Genomic DNA, 13112 nt, shown 5'->3' on the forward strand with positions numbered 1-13112 from the left:
TATATATATATATATATATATATATGAACAAAGGAAATTAGTCTAAAGGTCTCACTCAGTTATTATATTATCTGACAAATAGAAAATTTGAGCTGCAGATTAGATTTTCAGTGGCATCATTTCTGTTAAACATTCATTTGAAATGCTGAAATATGTCGAACAAATGCTGAGACTCATCAACAAATGTCAGTGGATGAGTCTTCAAAGTGTTGATAATGTTAACACTAACACTAACTAAGGTACATTAACTCTAAACTGTCGCAGTAACAAACATTATATAGGACTGTTGCTGCGCTTCACTTCTTCTAGAAGTTTGAAGCCTTTGCAAAAAGAAAATATATCTATTTTTAATTAACTGTTAGAATAGACACTGCATCAAAGAAACCCCAAAATAAAATATTATTTGTCTTTACTATCTGTTATTATTCGAGGTTTTCCCTGGAATTGATTTCTTCTGACTCAGTTGCCTGTTTTGTTCCTTCAATAAGCTCTTATTTTGCTTGCAGGGACACAGGTACTGTACTGCTCCACTCTGCAGCCATTCACAATGACATCAGGCCAAGGGACTAGTTAAACAACACTGCCATCCGCTGCCTGTGATGGGTACATACACCACTGGTAGTCACATTTTCAGACTGTATAGTGACACAGTTTAGCCTCTTCATTGCACGCATGAAGCTTCCTGGAGCTGTTAGTTACGAAAATGTCCACAGGCCCCTGCAAAATGAAGCTGAGGGAAAGTTTCAACAGCAGCGCTACAGATAATGTTAATCCTATCAAAGTATTGAAGGTTGATCTGAAGAGGTTGAGTTAAATGAGATTGTGTGCCGACACTCACCGACCTGAATATTGCTTGAACCACAAACTCTCTGAGCTCATCTTTGTTTTTTGCTTCATATTCACAAGAAAACAGATAAGATTGATTTTCTACAAGAACAAGAAAAAAGCCTTTTCATTTTAAAGGCTGGATTCTCCTCAAATCTAACAGTGTCTTCAAAGGCACTTAGATTGAGTTCCCCCTGCTGATGTTTCAAGCTATCTGTCTCTGAGCTGTCTGCCGTCACCCCAGTGCATTGGGGGTGAATGTCATTTTCATTTCTGCTGCTCAAAGAATTGAAAAGTTTTCATTTTAACCTTCTCCAACCAAAGAAATAGCACCAGTGTAATATGTTCGCAGTCAGCTCTGTGGTTATTAACAATAAAGAGAATATTGTTTCTGGAGACAACAAACCCAAAGCATTGGTCCAGCCCTTTTTTTGTTTGGAGTATATAAATGTACAGGTATATACTTGACGTCTGGGATGAAAGATGGTAACTAATTTTTTTGAAAACCTCACCACGTCACTAAATGCCTCATACTGTCGTGTCTCAGTCTGCTCCTGCACTATAATTAAGCGGTTTTACCAAAACTCGAAGCAGAGAGTCTTGCAAAATAAAACTCTGATTCAAGTGAGTTATATTTGTTCAGCTTTGTAGTGGTGTGTTCATGTTCACATTGTTTTATATCTGTGTAGAAGATATATATAGAAACAATTATGTTAGCCTATATAAATATGAGTAAATTACTAAATCAAACTATAACATGTTACCAATAAAAAAACTGAAATAAAAGTAAACTGGACAAATCCTTTATCGATAATATATAATGAAAATAACCTTATTATTATGCAACTTCACACGAAACAGATAAACTAAATGAACTGCAAACTCAATCCTGACCTTTCTAGTCGGAAGGTGAAATTAGACCTGTCTCCTATAGTAGCAGCATCTCTGGTCATGGAATACTAGAAATGGATTTGGTTGAGACCACCACCGACACTCCAGTGGCATCCTCTGCCGCATTTATTTTTCATATGACAGAGACTGTTTTGTATTAAACAAAATATGCAGTCAGCACAGGTAATGATGTAGTAAAATGTCGGAAAGACAATAGGCTACACTCTACACCAAGATGGTAGTGGTAGTTATGTTTGGTTTTAAAACATGTAGAATACTTGAATATTGAACATTTGATTATCACCTCAGATAACCACTGTTATATCTGGTTTTGAAGGTCCGATCAAAGTGTGAGTCAGATCCAGCTTTTCATGCCTATTGATTCATCACTTCACACATTTTGATGAGTGTTACCAAAGCTTTATATGTAGAGAAAAGGTTGCGATCAATAGTAAACCCTGTGGCACCATTTAGCCTCCTCCTTTTTCTAACCCTGTTCAACCGCACCTGCTCACCTGTTTAACCTGGGCATGTACCAGTGAATGTGTGAAGTCAAACCCACAATGAAGCAGAACTCTGTTGGGCAGGAATGGCCATAGATATGGTTCTGTGGAGCAGCAGAATGAGACAGTTTTGAATTAAGCGTTAATCTCTCTGTGTGCTGCACTTCATCCAGGATCTTTGGTTGTCAGGGTTAAGATGCGAGTTTCAAAGGAGGAAACCAGCGCACTTTGATTTGCAGATAAAAACTGCTATTTATTAAGGCCAAGACTCTCGTTCCTTGCGGTCAAAGTCTGTTTTATCGGCTGAGGTTGAAATGCCTCATGCGCCCTTTTGAAAAATGTTCAACACGGCTCATACTAATAAGACTGAAACTGAGGGTGCTATGTGCTGAATGTTAACACCGAGGAATCAGTATTGCATCAATTTCCAGACGCGACTGTAGTGTTGAACATCGCTGTCACGCTGACAGCAACTGCAGGTCTATTCTCCTGTTATTTTTCTGCTTCTATTTTCAGCTTTTGCAAGTAGATTTGCTGGAAAGATTTTTAACATCACACGACTGCTGTACAGCAACTATAATTCTTTGATGAATAGGGTTATCTTACATTTTATATTTCTTCTATTGTCAACAAATCCCATGAAAAGACAAAAAACAATCAATGTACTTTTTCCCCTGTTGTCTGTACTTGTTAGTGGGATGAGCTTCGTGTTGCTTTTGGTCTTATCAGGGGTTTTACTACAAGACGGTCTTTGAAACTCTTGAAGCTTTAGTATACACCAAGTAGATTATATTTTCATTGACGTTTGTCTGTCTGTCTTATGTGAAAAGGATTACACAAAACCACTGAACCGATTATATTTAAACTTGGTGGCATGAGGAGTGGTGAATGGGCCAGGAAGGAACCTGTTACCATTTGGGGATGATACAGGGGCAGACACACTTTCTTCACTTTCTTAAATTGGGAGATAGGACGCTCTATGAATGCCCTTCTAGATTGTGAGTGTTATCTCCTCTGAAATGTGATTTTGGGGTAAAAGGACCCAGTGCTCTCTAACTGGAAATCTAAGTGTCATAAACAACATTTATTGAAAGCTCAGGTTGTTTGTCCAAATTCCCCAAGGCAAACCCCCACATTTCCAGAACTACGGTAAATGTGTTGGAGATCAAATTAATGCATTTTTAACTTGTTTTTTCACCTCACTTTATAAAAACAGAAAAAAACACCAGCTTGTATAATGTTTATTCCTCATGTGTGTAAAGTAAACCCTTCGCATTCTCACAAACAACAACAAGGACCTGTACCCGATGTCCTCAATAATAGCTCCAGACCCGAGGTCAGCATTAAGTGCATGAGAAGCAGCTGGTTGACCCGCAACACGAAAGAAAAGATAAGTCAAATTCATTGTATCATGAATCCTTTAATCATATCCTGCATGAAATAGGCGTTGTGTGCAGCGAAGACATATAGAGTAAATAAATATAGTTTCTCAAAGATGCACTTTTTGTGTGATGCTCAGGGTTTTATTTTCAGGACCTATATTTGAAAGGAGCAGAATACAGGCAGGCCTCAATGCTGGACAGACAATCAAAGGGTCTGACTGAATCAAAACAGATAAATAAACGTAGCAGTTACAAGAAAGGAGATATAGTAAACACAATCACATCTCCACAGACAGTACAGTATATGGTCTGGTCCCTTTACCCATCACCTCGGTCTCTGGGATGGCTGTCAGTAAACCGTACTCCGTTTTAAGATGTATGGCCTCCGGGACTTGGTGGTGTGCGCCGCTTGCCTCTTTAGGATGTAGGGAGATTTTCGCTTCAGCAGAGTGTTACTGTTCTCCTCTAAATATTCTAGAGAGTCGTGAAGTAGCTGTGAGGGGCAGAGAGAGGGGGCGGCGGGTGAGTGTCACACAATGCGGAGGAAATGGCAGACAAACACATGTTTTGTCACTGAGTGGCAGGGTAATGGGAGGCCACGCCGGTGTTGCTGTGATTACACGAGCTCTGTGCTCCCATGCATGGCAAAACAGGTGCTGATCTGCAGTCACTGCGTTCGGATCAAAAGAGCAACCAGAAAAAAAGAGAGAAAAGCTGCTGTAGAAAAAGCAGAGAGTGAAAGGAAAAGGATGGAGAGGAGAGGGGACGATAGACGGAGGAGGGGTGAGAGAGAGGAGATTTAATGAGGTGTGTTTACAGCTAATGAAGATGGATGGGGCCCTGTGTGTGTGTGTGTGAGTGTGTGTGTGTGTGTGTATGTGTGTGTGTGTGTGTGTGTGTGTGTGTGTGTGTGTGTGTGTGTGTTTGTGTGTGTAAGCAGACACTGTAAGTATAAGTGTGTGTACTACCTTTACATTACTGACTTTAATTTGTTTTTGTTTGGTTTTATTTCATTTTATTTTATCAGAAAGTTGTAACTTTGGACGCTACAGTTTACTGGTGACATGTTTAATTTCTTAATTTGTTTGTCCTCATTTGAAAACTCATGTGGAGACAATTCATTTCCATTTTTTAGTTAGTTATATGGCAGCAAGTCCGAAAAAAAATATTTAACTCATTACAGTAAAGGGTGTGTGTGTGTGTGTGTGTGTGTGTGTGTGTGTGTGTGTGTGTGTGTGTGTGTGTGTGTGTGTGTGTGTGTGTGTGTGTGTGTGTGTGTGTGTGTGTGTGTGTGTGTGTGTGTGTGTTTGTGTCTCACCCTCTCTTCTCGGCTCTGCAGTGCTCTGCAGATGTGCTGCAGGCTGTACAGCTCCTCCAGCATCTGGAGGCTCTCTCCCCTCAGCTCGGCCTCCTCACCGCTCCACGTCTCCTGCCTCAGGCTGCTCACCATCCTGCACAGGTTGGACAGGGACATACGCCAGTAGGGGGCACTCTGCTTGTTCTGTCTCATCTGCAAAGAAAGGGAACAAGAGGAGGAAGGCGAGGTGTTGATTTGAAGAGGGTGTCCAAAATTGAGTCAGGTAGTGACAGTTTTTTCCAAACTCAGAGGATGGCGATGAATGGCGGTGGATGCTTGTTGGAAGGAGGGGATTTAATTGGAGTCTTAACTGAGATGATGTGAAAATTGGTTTGAGACCCAGAGAGGGGGAGGGAGCACAGAGTATTTAAACACAGCCGGTGAACATCACTGTGATCTTCGGAGCATGAAAAGTGATTCATTTATTTTTCTTTTCTCTTTTTCAATATTTATGAAAATGCCACGAAAGTGATGCACTGACGGTTTGATTCAGACAAAAACACAAATATGGAAACTGTAACACAATAAAATACATTTTAAACCAACAGCCATGCCACAGCATGTGTAGCTTCTCATCCTCATGTTTGGTTGCGACTGTGATAGAAATAATATAAAGGAATTAATGATTTAAAAAAAACATGTGATGTTGTAGTTAGCCGGTATCTCTGAGTTTCTGTTGTTACTCAGTCAAACATACAGAATGTGGGGGGACAGTTTTTTTTCAAATGACCAGTGATGTTTCTGCCGTAAATTCAGAATCCTTAAAACGTTGTGTTTGTTTTGACAGTTGTGCTTGTCTCAAGTCTGAATCCCAAAAATCAACGTTGCGGAACCTCATGTTTCCTGTGTTAAGTTTTGACATTTAGATTTCATTAAAACATAACACTGATATTAATAAGCTGCTTATCAGTCCGATTGCTGTTTGTAGGTTTCCCCCACTCACTGTGTTTTTTCTGTTGCAGCAGGAAAGCTTGGGGACGACTCCGTTTAAAAAGGCACCGATGATGCTGTGGTACGATGAAAGCACGGATGCAGGCTGCCACGTGTTAGGGCAGCAGTTAAGATCTATGTGTGCTATTTGTTAGCCATTGTGAGGCACTACAGACCCAGGGTGATACTTGTGCCACGTCTAACCTCATCTAGCTGCAGCCGGCTGTGTTATAATCCAGTTTGTGCGCTTTAAGATGGAGAAGGTCCCCTGTGGGCCGACGCCACAAAGACCTCTGGGTGTCACTGAGGATGATGGAAGCATTCAGACGCTGAGGAGAAATTGTTGTCGTCGAAGTTATTGTAAAAGGCCACGAGCCCTGCAAGACTCGGCCTGCAAGCATCAATTATGAGCAGCTGAGGTAAACTGTCTCCTCTGATGTTGTGAAGACTGTTGCCACTTCGAATATGAGACCCTTTTGTTTCACGCGGGGAAACATCTAATAAAGGTTCTGGAGACATCAAACGAACGACCCTCCGGGGACCAAACATAAGCAGCCACTGGCATTTGGAAATTATTCATGCGTTGACGATTTCAGTGGTTTTCATTTAGTTTTAAATGAAGTGTGCGAGTAGGGTTTTAAATGTGAAGAAAGATCAGATGAAGGATTGTTTTGTTACGTCGCTTGATTGGAATAAGTTCTCTTAGTGTCAATAAAGGGCTTTGGTGAGTGGGATTAAGACTTAATGCAGGGCTTTAGTATTGTCACAGTTGTCGCCAGGCCCAATATTGTCTGTCTAAGTAACAGTTGAACTTTCTGTCATTGATAAACTGCTAGAGCTAAATCAAACTTCCGATTCATACTTAATTGTATGTTTTGCATTGTTCTTTTAATAATTAAAATATCTAACTTGATATCTTTGCAATTATCAACTTTAAATGACTGATAAGCTCAGACTAGACATAAACAAAACACAGTCATCGCTGATAGTGCTCAAAGATCAGCACAGCCCAGAGTGACAGATGAGACCTGCTTGTCGAATAATGTAATCATACTCAATAGAGAAATACGAACTAAGTGAACTCTACCGCCTGCATCTGATCTGATGAGAAGAAACCTTGTCAAGCAGGTTAATGAATATAGTTGTCACGGGAAAAAAAGAATCACGCACAGTTAATTGTTGAGAAAAGGCCACAAGTATCTTCTCTGCTGCACTTGACAGCCTCTCAAGCACTCTATCAGCCATCCAGGGAGATATTATTACAATCATTGCCCCTGAGCAGCCTCAGAGCATCCGCAGCGATGAATCACATAGTTGATTTGTCACCGTCACGTCTCCGTACGGGCACCACAGTTATTTATCATTTACCGAGAGGGAGGGAGGAGGGAGGTGTCTCGTGGCCAAGCTGTCAGGTCCATCTGAATCATATTAGGTTCGACAATCTGTCTCCTCACGTCTCCAGTCCCTCTCTCACCTTTGCTTCCTCAGCTCCGTCCGACCTTTTAGCGCAGAGCGCCACACAGATGTGATAAAGATCTTGAAGTACAGCTGAATAACTTCTCTCAGCCCCAGCTCTCATTTTCCCTCTCATCTCAGAGGACCTGACTGCAGATACTGGGCTGTGTTGATGAAATCTACTTTTCTATCTCTTACTGAATAAAAGTGAGACTGTATTCAATTTCAAGGCAAACACCATGTCAATCCAAAAATAAATAATAGATAAATATGAGGCCCTGAGTGACCCTCGTCCATTAAGGAATTTATGTCTTCATTGATGTCTGCTTGTTTGTCGGTTTGCAGGATTGCTCAAATGTGAACAGATTGACTTGAAACTTGGTGGAAGGGTGGAGTACGTGCCAAGGAAGAACCACTAACTTCTGGAGCAGATTACATTTTTTCCACCTTTTGTTCTGAACCATTTTTTTGAATTTCTAAATAAATAATGCAGAGATCTTGAGCAAACAATGTCAGGAATATGAAGAGTACCAATACTTGTGAACAGGTGAAATGTGGTGCAGATATAGATAATGGACTAGATTTATCTGATCTCAACACATTTTAATGCAATATAGTGATAAAGTGACCAGGCTATGCAGAGGTTTACGGTCTCTTAGAGTCCTTCTATTCCAGGGGTTATCAAATGGGGCCCTGTACACCCCTATAGGATCAAGGTGAGGTCCCTGAATACCTTCCTGGTTCATAAAAATATCATATATTGGGTGTTCTGTGTCAACATGGGGAAAATATTTTAACATGTCTTAACTCTTTCTAGTACCTCTTGCATTATTTTATTATTTCACATGACTAAGTATAAGTGTAAAAAACAATAGACTATGTCAAATTATTCTAATATGAGGAGGTCCCTTGTATATTCTTCCATAGCTGGTCCATGTGACTCATGGACCCAGACTTCATGAATGAACACCTGCGTGTGGAGTCAAATGGAGATATGACCAGTGTCACTAACTGACCCTGGTGTGTTGAAGCTGTTTGAACACCCTGTCTCTGATGTAACAGGCGCAAAAAGAGAAGAGTTCATACCTTAGAAGTGAAGAGACTGCTGAGCAGCTCCTCCTCCAGTGCTCGCTGCTCCTGGTCCACATCTGTGAGTGAGAGGTAAAAACAGACATATAACCTTCAGCCAGATCTAATCAGGAGTTCAGTCCATCCTCCCTGCTTCTGCTTGCTACAGGAGAAATGTCAAATAGATGTGGAAGTCCAGAATGATCAATTTGTCTGGTTTCTGACTTTCTCATCATCTGCTAAGTTGACATTGCGATGTAAACTCCTCTCTCAGCGTACAGTGTTATTTATTACAGGCAACTTCAAGCATTCAACAGGTGACATGCTTTTGATTTATGGAACTCTCTCTACTGAGAGTGAAACAGAATGTAATGAAACCAATGAAGCTTTATCCAAAATCCGTTATTTATTCTTTTGGTAATATTTTTTCTGCATGAACAGGGCTTCAAATTATTTTTCCCCATCTCACACGCCGACTGCTCCATGCCTCATTAGACCCAAGTGGCATTGCACTAAGGATTTAGATACTTAAGCAGTTTAGTGCAGTCTGCATTTAACTGTAAAATAAATGTTCTTTTCATTTGGAATCGATGAAAGGGGATAATAAGATGTATGGTTTGAATATGGTTTGTTTCTCTCTGGCATATTTAGAGACTCATCCAAATTCAGTTTAAAATAGTTTAAATGGATTTTAGAACATTAAAATAAGAAATTATTTTACAGGATCAATGAGGGAAAGGAGCTTAGAGGAGCTTGGAAGGGGGGGAGACTTGTTGAATCAACTATCACCCTGGAGAGAAAATAAGAAGAATAAGTGTCTTAAATTGAGGATATACTATATGTGTTTATATTCAAAGTAATTCAGTGTGGGGTTATAACGTTATCGGTCTCCTGTCACACAAAGTCACACATCATTAATGAAAGCAGTAATCATCTTGAGACACAGTTATTTCGGCAGTCAGGGTATTCATTTGGAAAAACAATGTTAGAAAACCACAATGGTGAAGACAATCTTCGAACTGCACGTTTGTGTTTTAACTACAAACATATTTCCATCATTAAAAATCATATTCCAAAAAGATACACCTGTTGCACACAGACAGTTCTATACTGTGAATAACACTCATTCCCTTTTATCTAATTTTGTTGCTATGAATGAAGTCTCTGAGTAAAGATAAATCCTAAAATGATGCAAACATGTACACTCTGTTGTAAGAGCGGCACTGCCTACCTGTACAAAGTCCCCCACATGTGAAAAAGAGAAGGAGCATACACGCCAGCTGTGCCTGCATCTTGATGAAAGTACGAACAAAATCAAAGAAAGAAAAATAATGGATCCCAATCTGAAGAATTCACTTGGGAAGAATCTAGTCCATAAGGTTAAGGGTCAGCCCCAGGCAGCTAAAAGAGACTGGAGGTGGACTGTGTAGTTGTGATCCTGCTGCTACTGCCTCTTCTTCTTCTTCCTCCTCCTCTTCGTCTTCTTCTCTCCCAGCTCTGAACAGCGCTGCCCCTTCCTCACAGTTTTCTGGTTGGACGTGAAGTGAGGTGGGCTCCATTCCCTCAGTTTATAAGAGGCAACGTGATGTCAGAGGATCCCCCACCGCCACCAGCTCCTCTTCTCCACACCCACCTTCCAAGCCATTAACTCAGCCCCCTCCACACATCCACCCATTCCTCCCTTCATAACTCCTCCTGTCACTGTGTCATTGTTTCATCAGACGTCACTTTAGCATCACAAGGCGAAAGGTTTTGCGTCAGGGTTTTGGAGATGCGGTTATTTCACCTCGTAAATGCACACAGTCTGAGGTTTGGTTCCTCTCTCAGGTCCTGGGGAGGGGGGGGGGGGTGCAGGGCTGATGTGGGAGGATGCACGACAAAGATTCACTCTGTCTTTGTCTGTATTTTCAAATCAACAAGTGATTGTCAAGACTAACCAAATGCCTGAAAACGACATACGTCAGCAGTCAGTTATTGTCACTAAATATTTCTATTCCAAAGTAAAATTATACCACTTACTTCATGGCTGTTTGTTTTTGTATAAAAATCTATAATTATTTGTATCATACAATTTAACTACTTATACAGTTAATTGTCTCCATTTGAGAATCTCTAACCACAAGGTCCATTTTTTTTTTGTTCCTGAACATTTAACATCATGATCAAATTTCTATTTTCATTTCCATGTCTGATAAAAAGCGGATGTTCGAGGTTTAACCATTCAGTCAATCCTTGGAATTTGAAATTACTAAATTCTGTACTAGCATAACTGAAATAGACACAACTGCTCTGTCCACCTCTGATTTGTCTCAGCCTCAACAGAAAAAAATGAGCAAATGTGTAACAAAGGAAAATAATTAATAAAAGAAAAAAGCAATAAAAAGTCATCCAGCTTACACTAAAGTGCTTCAATAATCAAGGCTATTCACTTGTCACTTTCCTGATGATTTAGAGATCATTAAGACAACATGATATCATTGTTTGGATTCTACAAATGAAGGTGTTGCAGGTGGTGCGTCATCACTCTGATGATAATGCTGCAGTGAATGAGATAGAAATTCAGAAGTGCTCTTTCCTAAGGAATGAGAAACAAAGGGAGAAGATCTTAAAAGCAACAGCAGATATCCAGCACATCCCCAGGGTCTACTGCACTGGGGATGGGAGCATTAAAACTATAAATCATGTGACAGAGTTTATGGACAATGTCAAATTAACAAATACGTGAGGCTCATTGTTTTATGTCTACAATATCTGTATGCTCTAGATATGATTAAACAAGCTAATAAAAACAAAACATGAAAGTTTATCTCAAGATTATCATGTAAACACTCAAAGTGTTGTCCCCCTCTTGGGTACAAGAACTGTAATATTCATAAAGACTGATTCTCTCTTGGCTTTGCAACTCTCAATAATCAAGGCATGTTACGTGTTTATTTTTCCTCTTTAACTTTTAAAGTTCCTTGGTGCACTAACATAAGTGGGTTGAATGTGATTAGGGACAGCACAGCAAGAGGAGTATTGCATAACCTTTGTTAACATGTCATGTTAGAAGCAGAGTTTGGACAGAGACTGATTGAACTTAATATGACTAAATGTTGTTTTATATGTATCATGGCGCCCACCATGGCAGATGTGTTGGCTTGATCCGCTCCTGAACACCGTGTCTTTAGCAGCTTATAGAAATGAGGTGGCAAGCCCAAGAACTCATGGCCACTGTTCCTCCGTGGGCTTGAGGTTGAGCGGCTTCAAATTCCTGAGCGTCTGCATCAGTGATGACCTCACCTGGTCACTAAACACCACCGTCAAGAAAGCACAACAGCAGCTGTACTTTGTGAGGAGGCTCGCATGTCACCAGAGATCCTCAGAAACTTCTACAGCTGCATCACTGAGAGCATCTTGACCAACTGCATCACAGTGTGGTATGGGAGCTCCACTGCAGTGGACTGCAAGCGCCTGCAGAGAGTGGTACAGACTGAGAGGATCACAAGGACATCAGTACCTTCTCTGCAGGACATCTACCACCGCAGAGTCCACAGAAGAGCCTGCTCCATCGTCAAGGGCCCCCATCACCGACTGTTCACACCTCTGAGGTGTGAAAAGCAGGTTGTTCAGACTGGGGAGCAGCTTCTGTCCAACTGCCATCAGACTGTTCAACACTCAAATAACAAATTAAAAATTGACAAATAAAACTTTGAACTTTAAACTTTAAGTTAATCTCTACACCAGATAACTGATTAACTCAACTTTAGGTTTAGTTTTAATTTGATCATGAACATGAACTGATGTCCAATAGCTGCAAAAACCGGGAACGACAAGTAATGCCAGCGCTGAGTCATCCCCCCCACAGCTCTGTCAAGTTCATGCCAACCGCAACGATGCTTAGGCTAATGCTATTAGTTATGAGACGACAGGAGAGGATTACTCAGTAAGAAATGGGTAGAGTAGGGTATAAGGGTAGGTAGCGTGGGGAAGGTAGGGTAGGGTGGGGTATGTAGGTAGGTAGGGTAAGGGGTATTCAATAGAGTAGGGTATAGGTTAGGTCCTTGATTAATTTACAGCAAGGTATTTGCCTGTTAAATGCAGTGTAGGTGCAAGTCTTCTTCTCCCAGATTGGATGATCTTACTTTTGATTCGGTCTGATTGGACAGTCAAACGACAATGAGCCAATGGGCTGGTCCGCTCAGGAGAAAATACAGCTTTCCATGTTGTGTGCTCAGGTAGGAGATGTGTGTATCCATCTCTCCAACTTTGTAGAACCTCAGTTTGGAAAATATCCCTTTACAATTATTTTATTTTGAATGCACAAAATATTTCTGCAGCTCTAAAACTGAAAAACACATTCATAATCTTGAATTTAGACATTCATATTCATGATGCAATTTTTGCATCCAGACATAAGGTGATATACAACTGCAGAGTGTGAGATCATCTCTCTCCAACAAAAATCCCTAATGGCATTTCTGCACTCTTTTATTCAGATGACCTGACCTGGTCTTTTTTAGTTCCAGACTCAGTGTTTTCTCTTTCACTGAATTGCCAAAAGTATTTACCCCTGTGTCTGAAGTTTCGCAAGTTGTACTTGGAGTAGGAAGGGGGCAGAGTTTCACTAAAAAAGCTCTCAGTAGCTGTCGTGTGGTGAAGCACCTCCCTCCCCGGTTGGGATGGGGCGGCGGACGGAGTTGCAGTCGGGACACCCTCAAC

At 40.8% G+C, this 13112-nt stretch overlaps 1 protein-coding gene across 1 annotated transcript; it reads right to left on the reverse strand.

Moving 5' to 3' along the window:
• Positions 1 to 3950: 3950 nt before the first annotated feature.
• Positions 3951 to 9703, reverse strand: nts (neurotensin). The gene is made up of 4 exons (XM_061077397.1): positions 9643 to 9703; positions 8430 to 8491; positions 4920 to 5111; positions 3951 to 4094 (listed from the first exon to the last, which is right to left on the reverse strand). The coding sequence occupies exons 1-4, from the start codon at positions 9701 to 9703 to the stop codon at positions 3951 to 3953; spliced, it is 459 nt and encodes a 152-aa protein (XP_060933380.1).
• Between the last annotated feature and the right edge of the window lie 3409 nt (positions 9704 to 13112).

Source organism: Limanda limanda, chromosome 8 (assembly GCF_963576545.1).
Source record: "Limanda limanda chromosome 8, fLimLim1.1, whole genome shotgun sequence".
In the NCBI taxonomy this organism is placed as follows: Eukaryota; Metazoa; Chordata; class Actinopteri; order Pleuronectiformes; family Pleuronectidae; genus Limanda; species Limanda limanda.

Excerpts from the sequence above, each read along its gene's own strand:
- nts (XM_061077397.1), bottom strand. The coding sequence starts at position 9,703 with ATGCAGGCACAGCTGGCGTGTATGCTCCTTCTCTTTTTCACATGTGGG. Across the intron at positions 5,112-8,429 it reads GCAGTCTCTTCACTTCTAAG|ATGAGACAGAACAAGCAGAG; the intron begins GTATGAACTCTT and ends CTTTCTTTGCAG. Across the intron at positions 4,095-4,919 it reads TGCAGAGCCGAGAAGAGAGG|CTACTTCACGACTCTCTAGA; the intron begins GTGAGACACAAA and ends TGCCCCTCACAG.